The following is a 13,727-nucleotide window of genomic DNA, read 5'->3' on the forward strand; positions in this document are numbered from 1 at the left end:
AGCAGCCATAGCATTTAACCACTACGCCACCAGGGTTTCCCCATCACCCTAGGTGAATTTAAAATCCAAAGCCATGTTTCCTCATCGAGTAGTTAAGCCTCTGTACATTCACATCATTTTCCATCTAATCTGATATTCTGTGGGAAGCTGCAGAGCCAATTTAATAAAATGAAGCAGCTTGTATATTAGGCAGCGTTAGTGGCTAACAGCAACGTGGGCCTTCATTTATTTTAAGTTGCCCTTTAACTGTAATGGTTAGTAACTGTGAATGGAACACGAGACCCTGCCAAAGAGTGGTTTAATTATGACCTGCAGGAAAGTGGTGAAGACTCCAGCTTTGGAGCCAGGCAGACATGGATTGAAGCCTTGTTTCTGCTCCTTACTTGTAGCATCCCCTTGGGGAGTTAGCTCGTCTTTCTCAGGATTTTCATTTATAAAGTGGAAGGGTACTCAACGTTAAGAGCACTTATAAAGCTACAGTAATCAAGGCAGTGTGGCATTGGCAAAGGGTAAACACTTAGATCAATGAAACAAAATAAAAGTCCAGAAACAGACCCCATACAGTTGACCAGCTGATCATCAACGAAGGTGCAAAATCAATTCCGTAGAGGAAGGATAGTCTTTTCATCAAATGAAAACTAGAACGGTTGGATTCCAGAAAATAAAAAAAAGAACCTCAGTCCAAACTTCACACCTTACACAAAATTAACTCCAAATGGATCACGGTCTTCCTAAATCTGACACAGGGTTAAGAAGGGTCTTCTCAAGAAGGGTGTCAATGTAGAAAAAAATCTGGGTTGCCTTTTAAGTTCTAAGAAGTGTAGAAACCCATCTAAAATCACACAAGAGTCTCTCATTTATTCCTATTAATGTTAACAAAGAAAATAGCTATTTTAAGGAATAATTTTGGGACAGCTTCTAGGAACTAGTCAGTCATGTAGAATTTAATGGCAAGTGGAGATTTTGAAATCGTAGGCAGAGTTTACGTCTCCTGTATCCCAAAACAGCTTCTGCAGATAATCTTAACTCTGGCGGGTTGCTAATGAAGGGTTTCTAGTTGGAACTTCGCTGGGAATTCTTTCTCGTGAACATAGTAAAAGAGAGTCATGCTTTCTTAAGAGAACTATGTATGTGCCCCCCTAAGGGTATAGCAAATGAATAACATGAAGCAAGGTGGGGTTCTCTTTTGCTTGAAAGGTTTCCATCTTCCCTGGGTGTGGTTTATATTTGTTGTTTGGAGCCTCAGACTTGTGGCAGAGCTTTCACTGGGCACCCAGCTCACAGAGTAAGTTAATTGTGTTGCTGGTGAATCTGCAAAGCATTGGTGTGGAATGTACTTTCAGTCTTTTAAAAAACACCTTGTCTGTTTTTCTCACAGAGCCGTGACAGAGAGCATCAATCAGCTCATCACGCTGTGCACGCAGCAAGCTCCTGGCCAGAAGGAGTGTGACAACGCCCTCCGTGAGCTCGAGGTAGGCCCAGAGGAGGCTGCTGCAGACTTACAGGGTGTGGCACAGTTTACACTTGACTACTAGCCTAAAGGCTGGCAGTTCGAACCCACCTAACGATGCCACAGAAGAAAGGCCTGGCAATCTTCTGTAAAGATTATAGCCAAGAAAACCCTATAGAGCAGTTCTACTCTGTAACACATGAGGTTGTTGTGGGTTGGAATCAGCTTGATGGCAATGGGTTTGGTTTGGTTTGGGTGCCCCTGTTAGGCATCCCTGGGTGGTGCAAATGGTTATCCCACCCAGCTCACTAAAAGGTTGGAAGTTTGAGTCCCCCCAGAGGTACCTCAGGAGAAAGGCGATCTACTTCTGAAATTCAGCCACTGAAAACCCTGTGGAGCACAGTTCTCCTCTGATACTCATGGGGCCACCGTGAGTTGGAGTCGACATGATGGAAGCTGTACTGGTGGTCCTGTTCTTCCCCTCCAGGATTATTTTCCTCTCCTCTGTCCTTGCTTTTTATCTTTCCTGGTAGACTATGGGGGCCAAAGTTTCAATCTAAGTGGGGTGAGGTTTATATTTGTTAAAAGATTCTTGTTTTCAGAAGGTATGGCCTGTGGTGTTGGATGTAGGTTGAAGATGAGCAGTCTCTACCTGGAAAGTTTTGGAGAGATTATTCTGGGCATTTGGGAGAGAAATAGAGGCTGGTGTAGGTGTGCTGACTGAGAACGAATTCCCTGTACATTTTATTTTGCAACATGCAGGAGAAAACACAGGAGTGACCCTTCTTTACTACACAATCAAGGTGGCCTCAGGGCCCCTGATGGCCCAGAACACATTTGTGGGTGCTTTTCAATTTATATTCACAGTCCTGATTGACTTGTAATTGAAACTTCATTTATGCCTATAGAATGTGTGTGGGTAAACGTAAAATCAACATGCCCACTTGTGTGTAAGCAATTCTAACCAATGAAGCTTATGTTGAAACAGCCAAATGGGCACCCAGTAGATACGGGTTGTGTCCCATGGGCCTTTCATCTCCTGGGTGATTATCATGAGGCTGGTGTGGTGGAAATACCCATTGCAGCTGCTGAAGCGTTTGATTGGGGCCCCCTCTGTGAGGCAAATAGGCTGCTGTGCACTGGTGGATGTGAGGTGGGGCCTCTTATCACGGGACTGAAGCATTATGAACACGGTTGAGAACATTCTTATGATGGCTGAACTACTGCCCTAATCTGGCCTGTTCACATTTGCAGATATAAATGATATGGGGGCCGTTGATCTAAGTGAGCTCTGCTGGCCTAGGTGCAAATACTCTGCCCCTTAATGATACCCTTGGTCACCAAAGTGATGACTGCTTCAGGGTTGCTGTTGCTAAAACAAGTTTGATTATCCAAAGAGTGGGAGGAGGTTCTTCAGTGAAATGAACCCATTCTTTACCCTGACCTTTTTCCTTCATGTCCTTAACTGAACAGCTCAGCAGCTTCGCCTGTTACTTCCCTCCAACCCTTTGTAACTCAAGTGGCCTCATCTCTGTGTTGGTTATGCCTCCAAGGCTGCTTCCTGGAAGCCTGGGACTTAATGTGCCTTCCCTCACAGTGGGGAGATGGCTGAAGAGATAAACGTCCAGGTTTCCCTCCCCTGGAAAAGCCCCTCTTTAGTGGTGATCAGAGGTCATTAACAGCAAGGCAAGCAACGGTTTCCAGTGGCCTGGAGACAAAGAGGAGGCACCCCAGTTCCTTGGGGTGGCCTAAACCAGACTAAACATTTTCTATACTTTTTAAATTAAAAACAAATGAGCCCACAGAAACCTGCACACAATGTGTATAGCAGCTTTACTCAAAATTGCCAAAAATTGGGAGCAACCAGGCTGTCCTTCGGTAGGCGAATGGATAAGCAAACTGTGGTGCATCCATACAGTGGAGTATTATTCAGCAATTAAAAAACACAAACTTGTCAAGCCATGAAAAGACATGGAGGCACCTTAAATGTGTATTGCTAAGTGAAAGAAGCCAGTCTGAAAAGGCTACATACTGTGTGATTTCAATTCTGTGACTTTCTGGAAAAGGCAAAATTATGGAGACAGTAAAAAGATCCGTTGTTTCCACTGATGGGGCGGGGGGGATAAATAGGTGGACCGGGGCGTTGAAGGGCAGTGAAACCACTCAGCCTGCTGTTGTGATGGCAGACACATGCCAGCACGCATTTGTCAGAACCCATAGGACTGTACAACACAATGGACGTTAATGGGAACTGTGGACTTCACTATATTAGTACTGGTTCATTTGTAACAAGTACACTACATTAATGAAAGATTAACTGCTCTAAAAAATAATTTATTAAAACAAACAAATGAACCATCCCAGTGGGCAGTCTTGGTGAATTACGTTCTTTCATACCTCCCCACTGAAAGTTCCAGAACTGAAAGACTAAAGGTTCTCACAATTTTGGGGCATGAAGAAATGAATGAATGGGTCCTTGAAATTTAAACTCCTTGGAGTTAACCCAGCAGAGAAATTGTGCCAATTAACCATGAATATGTTGCCTGGCATTGATCTTCACATTTCTTGAAGAAAAAGGAAATCTTTCCCTTTTTTGGATACAATGCTTCTATTCCTTCAAAACCGGGAACAGAAGACTCTTACCTCTAGCTGAGCTAACGTAAGACCACTGGCACACTTGTCTGTGCCATGTTGCTAGATGTGATGAGGAAACCTGACCTCATGAATATCATGATCTCAGTTCCTCTCAGGACTCTGGGTAAATGAGTGATCAAGACCAGAGCCCTTATGTCCATAATTCTGTGTGTGGAGGGGAAGTAGACAACAGGTATTTTATACTGAGTTTCTTTTGTTCTATAACACTTGCTTGGGCTTTTGTTCTTATTTTCATATTTTTGAATTGTGGTACCAACATATGTTACAAAAACTTGCTTGCTTTTTAAGTTGTGTTCTTCTTCTGTAGACTGTGAAGGGGATGCTGGATAATCCTAATGAACCTGTCAGTGACCTCTCTTACTTTGACTGCATTGAGAGTGTGATGGAGAACTCTAAGGTAGGTGTGTCTGGGTGGTAATTCACAGTCAGTGTTACTCTTCAGTGTGGGTGAAAACCCAGAAGTGGTTCATGTGCATCTGCGTGTGACCACCCTGAATGGCTGCAGGCATCATAACGCCATGGACTTTGTTCCAAGGCTTCTCAGACTTGAGTGTGCATCAGAGCCACCTGGATCACTGGTCCCCACCTCCAGAGCTTGTGATTCTGCAGATCTGGAGTGGGACCTGAGAGTCTGCACTTCTCACAAGCCCCTAGGTGATGCCCAAGCTGCGTACCCAGCAGCCAGCTTGGAGAGCCACCGCTCTGTCTCATATCACAGGTGGGCCTTATGCTGCATCAACTCAGGTGTCTTCTACACCTGGGACTGAGCTGCTGCGGGAAGTCGTCGGTGGCTTTGGCCTATGCGAGACCCTCATGTGTGTCCTTTTGTCATCTGCCTGTGGCACGCATTCTAAGGGGAGTAGAGAATCTTAGATATTACAGTGGTTTATTGCCTTCCAAACTTTAAACCTCCTTGACAAAATTTTATTTCTTAGTATTTAATTTGATTCAGGGGGTGGGGTGGGATGACAGTTGGGGGGAAAACAAGTCTTAACAGGCTCCTTAGGGGAGTAGTAATAAAAACAAAAGAAGATTGAGAACCACTCATCTATGGTAATCATATCAGCGTCTTTTGAGAATCCCTCAAAATCAGAAAGTTTAGTGAAATGTGAGTGAGGTGAATGGATTTCGTAAGGCTTTGTACCTGGAACTCCTTTGTTTACGTCACTTTTACATTAGCTTTGGGGAGACATCTGTATCGGGGTGACATCAGGTGCGCTGGGTTTGTGTTGAACCAGTCTGTGTTGGACTAGTTTGTTCTGTCCAGCACCCCTTACAGAGTAATGGACACACTAAGGGCATGATGCATATGTTTGTGTACTTAGATCCAAAGAATCTGTTTTTTCTCCAGGAGGGATGCTGGGTTAGAAGAGGGGAAAATACTGTAAATAAACATTCCAAGTTTTTGCTTTGCCCGTCTTTATGTAAGCTGCATTATTTTGTATATCTAAGCAATTAAGTAGAGCCCTGATGGTGCAGTGGTTAAGAGTTTGGCTGCTATCCAAAAGGTTGGTGGTTCGGGCCTACCAGCTGCTCCAAAGGAAAAAGATGTGACAGTCTGCTTCCATAAAGATTACAGTCTTGGAAACTCTGTGGGGAAGTTCTGCTCTGTTCTGTAGGGTTGGTGTAAGTTGAAATCAACTCAACAGCAATGGGTTTGGTTTGGTTTGGTTTGAAGTAATTAAGTAGCATTTTACTTGAAGGAATTTATTTCATTGCCCCATCCAAGATGACTTATATTGGCAAATGAATAGAACTCTGTATTAGGTTTTATGCTTGGCAATGCCATAGCCTCTCCAGAGGGTATGTGTTGAACACCCTTCAGTTTAACCATCTATGACCCAGAAGAATAGGGCCCTCCCTCCTGGTTCCTGATGACGCTCATAGAAGGAGAAATGCCATTTTGGGGGTGGGTGCCCTGCCCTCACCCACATGACCTTCTGTGTGACCTTGACCCCTCTGGGTTGGATTCTAAACACTAGGATCCCTTTCAGTTGTGATGTAAGTTCCCCTGATGAAAGAATGCACCACTGATTTTCAAAATAAGGAAAAATGCTTACAAAATTTAGGAAGCGTCCTTAGTTTGTGTTTAGATTATTATTACATATACTTCTTAACAAACATGTATTTAAATTTTACTGTCAATAAGTAAATAAATACTGGGAAGGTTGCATCATCTGGCTTCTGGACGTGAGTTCACCTACAGCTTATGTTCTGGGAAGCAATAATTCTCAGTTTGGACCATTCACCCGAGGCATGCGCCATATGGATTTTACTTTATTGATCTGTGTGTCTTAAGTATATCTTCTTGGACTGTAGATAATTTTCAGATGAAAGGTTCATACTTTCATTAATCATTTCTCTTTATGGCATGGAAGTGGTATAATCCTCCTGAAGCTCTTCTTCATGCAAATAAAGGAGAAAAATGGCAAATGTTGTCAATTAAGTGACCTTGAATGCTGAAGCTGGAAGTGTGGCCTCCTTGGCCCCGTGGTTTTAAGCAATGCTGCACAGAGAATATCTCTGCCTGTTCGTTTTGCAGGTTCTGGGGGAGTCGATGGCAGGGATTTCACAGAACGCCAAGACTGGGGACCTCCCTGCTTTTGGGGAGTGTGTAGGGGTTGCATCCAAGGCTCTCTGTGGGCTGACGGAGGCTGCGGCCCAGGTAAGTGGCTGGTCTATGGTGCCCTGACTCACAGGTCTTCCACTGTTTTGTTCTATTGTACATAGGGTTGCTGTGAGTTGGAACTGACTTGATGGCACCTAACAATAACAGGCTACAAGAGGAGAGGCCCATGGGTAGGGTGGCTCCAGGGTTGGCTCACCTAGCAGCACTGTACCTTTGGTCTGCACCCACTTCTTTCTGACTCTCCTGCTGCCAACTGGGGTCATCTTCAGGCCTAGGCTAAGCACCCTCGTGGTCGTAAGAGGAGCAGTGAGGGCTTCCTCCATGCCCACTCGTGTTCTGCAGAAGAGCCTCTTGTGGCTCTTAAGAACAGGGGGCCTTGTTCCCAGAATCCTCAGCAGACTCCTGCTAGCATGTCACTGGCCCGAGCTGGCTTCAGCCTGTCCATCCCAGTGCCCCTCTATTGGGAGAGGAATGAGATTCTGCGGACCAGCTTGCACGAACGAGCACCCGGGCAGGATTGCTGCCTGCCCACTGCAGGGCCATTGTCCACCACGGGTTCATCTGGAGTCTGGAGCCTGAGCTGTGGCTTTTCCTCTCACTCTCCAGGCTGCCTACCTGGTTGGCATCTCTGATCCCAACAGCCAGGCAGGCCACCAGGGCCTTGTGGATCCTATCCAGTTTGCCAGGGCGAACCAAGCGATCCAGATGGCATGCCAGAACCTGGTGGACCCCGGCAGCAGCCCGTCACAGGTAACACTTGGGGAGGATGTGCAGTTTGTGAGTCTTTCAGCAATTCTAGAGGAGCGATGGGGACGGTGAGAAATTAGTGAAAAACCCTACTCTTTCAGAGCTTGCAGAGCCAGATAAATGCAGCACTGTAGATAGTGACAGTGGGGTGTATTGTAAAATGTGGCCAAGTGGGAATTAGGTGCTATGATACGAGGGTGGAGCCCTGGTGGTGCAGTGGTTAAGCGTTTGGCTGCTAACCAAAAGGTCGGCAGTTCACACCCACCAGCATACTCCTTGGAAACCCTATGAGGTAGTTCTACTCTGTCCTATAGGGTCGCTATGAGTCAGAATCAACTTAGTGGCAACAGGTTTTTGTTTTTTGGGTTTTTTTTTTTTAATGATACGAGGGACTGGAATAAGGTGATCACAGAGAGATTCACCAGGAGTCTCATGATTCCACTCAGTGCAGGCTGGCTCTGTGTTCAGTATTAAGGGTCAGCGTGAGTCAGCCCTGAACCCCGTCCCACTGGCTCTTAATCTAATGGAGGAGGCAGACGTGGACAAAGCCTGGAAAATGCGGTGATCTGGGTGTGATGACAAAGCCAGGGACTCAGGGGAAGATGTGATGAATTCTTTTGGGGGATATCAGGGATCACTTCACAGAGATGGCAGCTTTGAGCTGGCCTCAACGTTGGATAAGAATCCACAGTGCAGAAGGGAACCAGAGAGACATTTTAGGACACTTCTAATACCAGGGTGGCATGGGTCCCATTCACTGCCAAGGTCTTGTGTGCTGAAAGAAACGAGAACTGTCTGGTATGGAGTAGCAGAGCAGGGTCAGGTTATCCAATAGGCAAGGTAAGCACGGTGGTTACCTTGCTTACCAGATCATCTGTAGGGAACGATTTCACATTTTTTCACCACATCAAAGATTCCACTTCTGGGTATGGCTGGCATCTGTCTCTCTCCCAACCCCACAGCACCTTCCTACAGAATCAAAGCCTCTTATCAAATTTACAGACCCTGACAGGGCAGATGACCCAGTAAGCAAGGCAAACACAGGCTTACTTGTGTTTACTAATCTGTAGTGAACAATTTCACAGGGGTTTCACCACATCTTTGAACCCTGGTGACGCAGAGGTTAAGCGTTTGGCTACTAACCAAAAGGTCAGCAGTTTGAATCCACCAGCCGCCCCTTGGAAACCCCATGGGGCAGTTCTACTCTGTCCTGTAGGGTCGCTATGAGTTGCAATCTACTCGATGGCAACAGGTTTGATTTTTTTTGTTTGTTTTGATGTGGTGAAATTGTTCATTACAGATGATCTGTTAAGCAAGGTAAGCACCATGCTTACCTTGCCTACTGGGTGATTCTCCCCCATAGCAGCCTCGGAGTAGAACATCTGCAGTGAATCCTGGGACTAGCACTCTTGAGGCAGGAGGAAGACCCAAGTAAAGGGGGCAGTGCAGGGACATCTGGACCAGCCTGAGAGCTGATGTTTGTGGCGTTGGTACAGCTGGGATTCGTTACCTGCCAGTTAAGGCTGCAGGGGTGTTCAGTCTCAGCAACTAGAACAGGTGGATTCAGGAAAGCAGATGAGGATGGGGTGGAAGGTGGAGCCTTTTGGGGTTCCTGAGCCACACTCCTTGATAAGGTGCCTGCAGCCCATCTGTGGAAGAGGCAGGAGTGGCAGCTTCCTGGTGTTTCTTTTTTTCACCTCAGCTGCATCTCCTAGACCTGGATTCTCAGATAGGGTAAGAGCCGTGGTGGCACAGTGGTTAAGAGCTCGGCTGCTAACCAAAAAGCTGGCAGTTTGAATCCACCAGGCATTCCTTGGAAGCACTGTGGGGCAGTTCTACTCTATTCTGTAGGGCCCCCATGAGTTGGAATCGACTCAAGGGCAGTGGGTTTGGCTTGGTTTGGTTCTGTATGATTATTAAGCACTGGAAATGTAGCTAGTCCAATTTGAGATGTGCTGTAAATGTAAGATACACACTGGGTTTTGAACACGTAGTGTAAGAAAACTTGTAAAAAGTCTCATTAATAATTTTTAATATTGATTGTATGATGAAATGATAATATCTTAGATTTATCTCTTACCTAATTGGCCAACTCCTGGCCAATCTTGTTTCACCTTTTCCAGTTACTTTGAAGCAAGTCTTCACCATCATTTTATCTGTAAATATTTCAGTATGTGTCTCTGTGCAATAAAGTGAAAAATCATAATTAATTTATCTCGAGTCTCCAATGTGGCTACTAGAAAATGTTAAATTCTATGTGTGGCTCATACTATATTTCTATTGGGCAGTGCTGATCTAGACTCTGTACCCTGTAGGGATCCCAAAGGATAGCTCACTGCATCACCTTTAAGACTATCTGGAGCCCAGCTCACTCTCGTTGCTACCTCAGCACCTCCTTACCTTCTCCTTTTAAATTCTCCCTCACTGAATGTTCCCTCTCCTTTCCTGGGGGGGGCTTGGGACAGCAGAGCTAGAATACACATCGTCATTACACTGGCTCTGGGCATGGTGGGTTGAAGAGAGATTCAAGGCTAGAGACTAGGTTGATCTGGTGCCCCCAGCTCAGCCCCATGCTTTGTAGGTTCTGTCAGCTGCCACGATTGTCGCCAAGCACACCTCCGCCTTGTGCAACGCCTGCCGCATCGCCTCCTCTAAGACGGCCAACCCAGTGGCCAAGAGACACTTTGTCCAGTCAGCCAAGGAAGTCGCCAACAGCACCGCCAACCTGGTGAAGACCATAAAGGTGGGCCAGTGAACTGGGGACCCTGCTAATCCCCATGTCGTCTTGCACAGAGGAAAGAAGTGCAGGAGTCAAGCTTTGCTCTCCTAAGACTTATTTCTAATTCACTCTCATGACTATGTCATTGTGAAGAGTCTCTTACTAGTGGAAAAATTTATCATGAAAAACCAAGAGCCTTGCTCTGCTAACCTTCTAGGGGGTGGAGGGGAGTCCCCAGTTTGTGTTTATGAGGAACTTAGGAACAGAAATCTGGTGAAAGAGTTTGGCCATAGAATCTCTGAGTAATTTGGATAGGAAACCCCTGTTTTTACTTGAACTATATATTTACTTGGGGTGGTTTTGACTGGGTGGGTAGATGGCTCTGCTGTTCTTCTTAGGAGTATCTGGATCGAGAGGGTGGGTGGAGGGAGAAGGGAATTGGGGATGGTGGAAAAGTCACTTTTAATGTAAAAAACCATCAGTTTAATCTCTGCAATATATATTCTGTTTACACATGTTTAAATTTAATTTTAAAAAAATGGAGCATCAGCTTTTAAAAACATACAACATTCCATGTTGATAACCAGTTAATCTTTGTATTACAGACTGCAGGTAGGTGGCAGGGGGAGCTTTATGTAAAAAGACAGGTGTTAAAGGATATGGAGTCATGGTTGACATTGCATGAAGCATTTCGTTTTTATTATGGAAACTATTCAAACATAGACAAAACAACATCAACAAACCCTGTGTAGCCACTGTTCAGCCAGCTGCAACAATTATCAACTCCTGGCCAATCTTGTTTCACCGTTTCCGGTTACTTTGAAGCAAGTCTTCAATATCATTTTATCTGTAAATATTTCAGTATGTGCCTCTGTGCAATAAAGTGAAAAATCATATCACCATGATACCATTATCCCACTTTAAGCAAAGTTAACACGAATTCCTTAATGTCCACTGTCCGGTCGGCATTCAGATTTCCCTAGTTGTCTCAGTCCATCTTCCTCCTTCTCTTACCTTCCCTTTCCACTGATAGTTCAAGTCCTTTTCTTTCTAAACAGCTTTGTTGACGTATACTTGACGTATTTTTTTCTTTAATGTATAGACTTTCCCCTCCATTTATTCATTTTTTTCCTTGTAAATTATTTGTTGAAGGATCAGGGCTGCCTCTCAAGTAGAATTAGTCCAGATTTCCTGACTTTGGGTAGACCAGATGGTCAAAGACCTAGATGAAAGATTTTAATGTCTTTGGGTATTTGTATTTCTTTTAATCTCACTTTAAATTTCAAATCACCCATTTTACTCTAGTAATTCCATACCCTAGGAAATTATGGAGCAGGAGGGTCCTAGGGAAGTATCGTGGCTCTAGGCCATTTTGGGGGAATGGGTGTCCTTGTGAGAATGAGGACAGGAGAGGTTTGGAACAATGGGGCTGTAAAATTGTAGGTGGGTGGTAAAACCACGGGCACAGTTGGCCCTAAGCTGGAGCCAGGCAGGCAACGGGCAGCTGACCTTGCGGGAGAACAGCCACCACCTGGGCATCAGACCACGGACAAAGAACCCAGCACTAACACTCTGGAGCATTGTCATGGAAGGCAGTGTAACAGTTCTGGGTCAGCTGTTGTTGTCTTTGCTTTCTGTTTGTTTGTACACTGGTTTTATTTTCCTGATAACCAAAAAAAAACCAAACCCAGTGCCGTCCTGATACACAGAAGGAAAAGGCATTGGAGGTCTTAACACTTTTTCTTTAAGGGTTTTCATATTTTTTTTAAGGTAGGGGTATCTGCTATGTGAAAGGAGTCCTGGTGGCACAGTGCTTAAGTGCTCAGCTGCTAACCGAGAGGTTGATGGTTCAGCTCACCAGCTGCTTTGCGGGAGAAAGATGTGGTAGCCTGCTTCTATAATGATTATAGCCTTGGAAACCCTATGGGCAGTTCTGCCCTGTCCTATAGGGTTGCTATGAATTGGAATCAACTTGATGGCAGTGGGTTTGGTAGTTTGGATCTGTTTTGTGGAATCCCTGAGTAGTGCAAATCTGTAGTTGGCTTGGCTGCTAACCAAAGGTAGGAGGTTTAAGTCCACCCAGAGGTACCTTGGACGAAAGGCCTGGTGATCTATTTCTGGAAAATCAGTCGTTGAAAACCCTATGGAGAACAGTTCTACTCTGACTCACACGGGGTTGCCATGAGTTGGAATTGGCTCGATGGCAGCTCTTTTTTATCTGCTTTGTTGTCGGGGGTGGAGCCCTGATGGCACAATGGTTAAGAGCCTGGTTGCTGACTAAAAGGTCAACAGTTTGAATCCACTAGCTACTCCTTGGAAACCGTATGGGCAGTTCTACTCCATTCTATAGGATCACTATGAGTTGGAATCAACTCAACAGCAGTGGTTTTAGTTTTTGTTGTTGGGACATGTCCTGAGAAATGAGGTTTTCCCAGTTCTTTCCAGAGGACGTGGCACTATACACCTCTTTTCCTTTCACTCTCAAAAGCCAGTATAATCATGGAGAAATCAGTCAACAGGATGAGCCAAGCAACCACAGAGGAGAGAATATCTCTCCCCACAGCAGCTGGAAGCTGGCTGGCGAGAGCACTGGGCGGTGACCTCACTCAAGTTCCTTAGCTGTTTAAACAAAGAGTCTTAAAAAAAAAAAGAAAGAAAGAAAAAGAAAACTTTTAGCTGCCCTTTTGAAAGCTAGCTTGAAGTTGAATAAATAAGGGTGACGCCAGGTGGGCCTGTGATCCTGATGGCAGTTGCCAGCATGGTTCATAGTATTAGAAATTAATAACATGTTTTTTAATGTTTATTGTACGTAATGCCCTGTTCCAAGTGCTTCGTGTATATTATTTAATCCATACAACCACCCTGTGGCTATCATCCTCATTTAGATACAGGAAACTGAGGCACAAAGAGGTTAAGGAATTTTCCCAAGGTGACCCAGCCAGTGATTGGTGGGTCGGGATTCAAGCCCAGGCCCAGAGTCTCTGCTCTGGCTGCTCTCAGTCCTGGCGCACTGTTCACACGTTTGCCCTGGTGAGACCATCAGCATCCCAGGTTCTCAGCCTGAGAGAAACACCTTAATGTGTTCACAGTGCTTTTGTGTGCGTCTCGGGGAGACAGGGATAGAAAAACAGCAATATAGCTGAAAGTGGAGACATCATTGCAGGTTGATGTATAATTAATTTATACCAGTTAAATGTATAGTTTCCTGATCTCAGTTAAAGTTGGCTATTTTCTGATCATTAAAAACCAGATTATGTTTAGATGGATTAAAGGAGAAAAATGGAAAGAAACCGTATTTTTAAAAAGAAAAAATCTCCGGAAGCCCCTTTCTTTTCTGTCTCCTCCTTGGTTTTAAATTCTGACCCATCTGGTAAGATCTCACTGTCTTTTCTGATTCTCCTCACAGTGTCAAACCCAACCCACTTTGCAATACCCCGCAGCAAATGAGCTCTTGTGATGGCCTGAAAGGTAGGCCTGTGCGGAAACGCCAGAGGCGGAGTGCAGGGTGGTTATAACACAGAGAAGAT

The 13,727-nt window shown here is 45.0% G+C and overlaps 1 protein-coding gene across 11 annotated transcripts in view; it reads left to right on the forward strand.

Annotated features, from left to right (window-relative positions):
- TLN2 (talin 2) overlaps positions 1 to 13,727 on the forward strand; it is a 490,123-nt gene that overhangs the window by 373,819 nt on the left and 102,577 nt on the right. For all 11 annotated transcript variants that reach the window (XM_049905877.1, XM_049905876.1, XM_049905875.1 and 8 more), the window contains 5 exons: positions 1,379 to 1,472; positions 4,413 to 4,502; positions 6,648 to 6,770; positions 7,341 to 7,484; positions 10,063 to 10,224. In XM_049905877.1, coding sequence (XP_049761834.1) covers positions 1,379 to 1,472; positions 4,413 to 4,502; positions 6,648 to 6,770; positions 7,341 to 7,484; positions 10,063 to 10,224 — 613 coding nt within the window. The remainder of the gene's footprint in view (positions 1 to 1,378; positions 1,473 to 4,412; positions 4,503 to 6,647; positions 6,771 to 7,340; positions 7,485 to 10,062; positions 10,225 to 13,727) is intronic.

The sequence above is a fragment of the Elephas maximus genome, chromosome 13 (genome assembly GCF_024166365.1).
Source record: "Elephas maximus indicus isolate mEleMax1 chromosome 13, mEleMax1 primary haplotype, whole genome shotgun sequence".
In the NCBI taxonomy this organism is placed as follows: Eukaryota; Metazoa; Chordata; class Mammalia; order Proboscidea; family Elephantidae; genus Elephas; species Elephas maximus.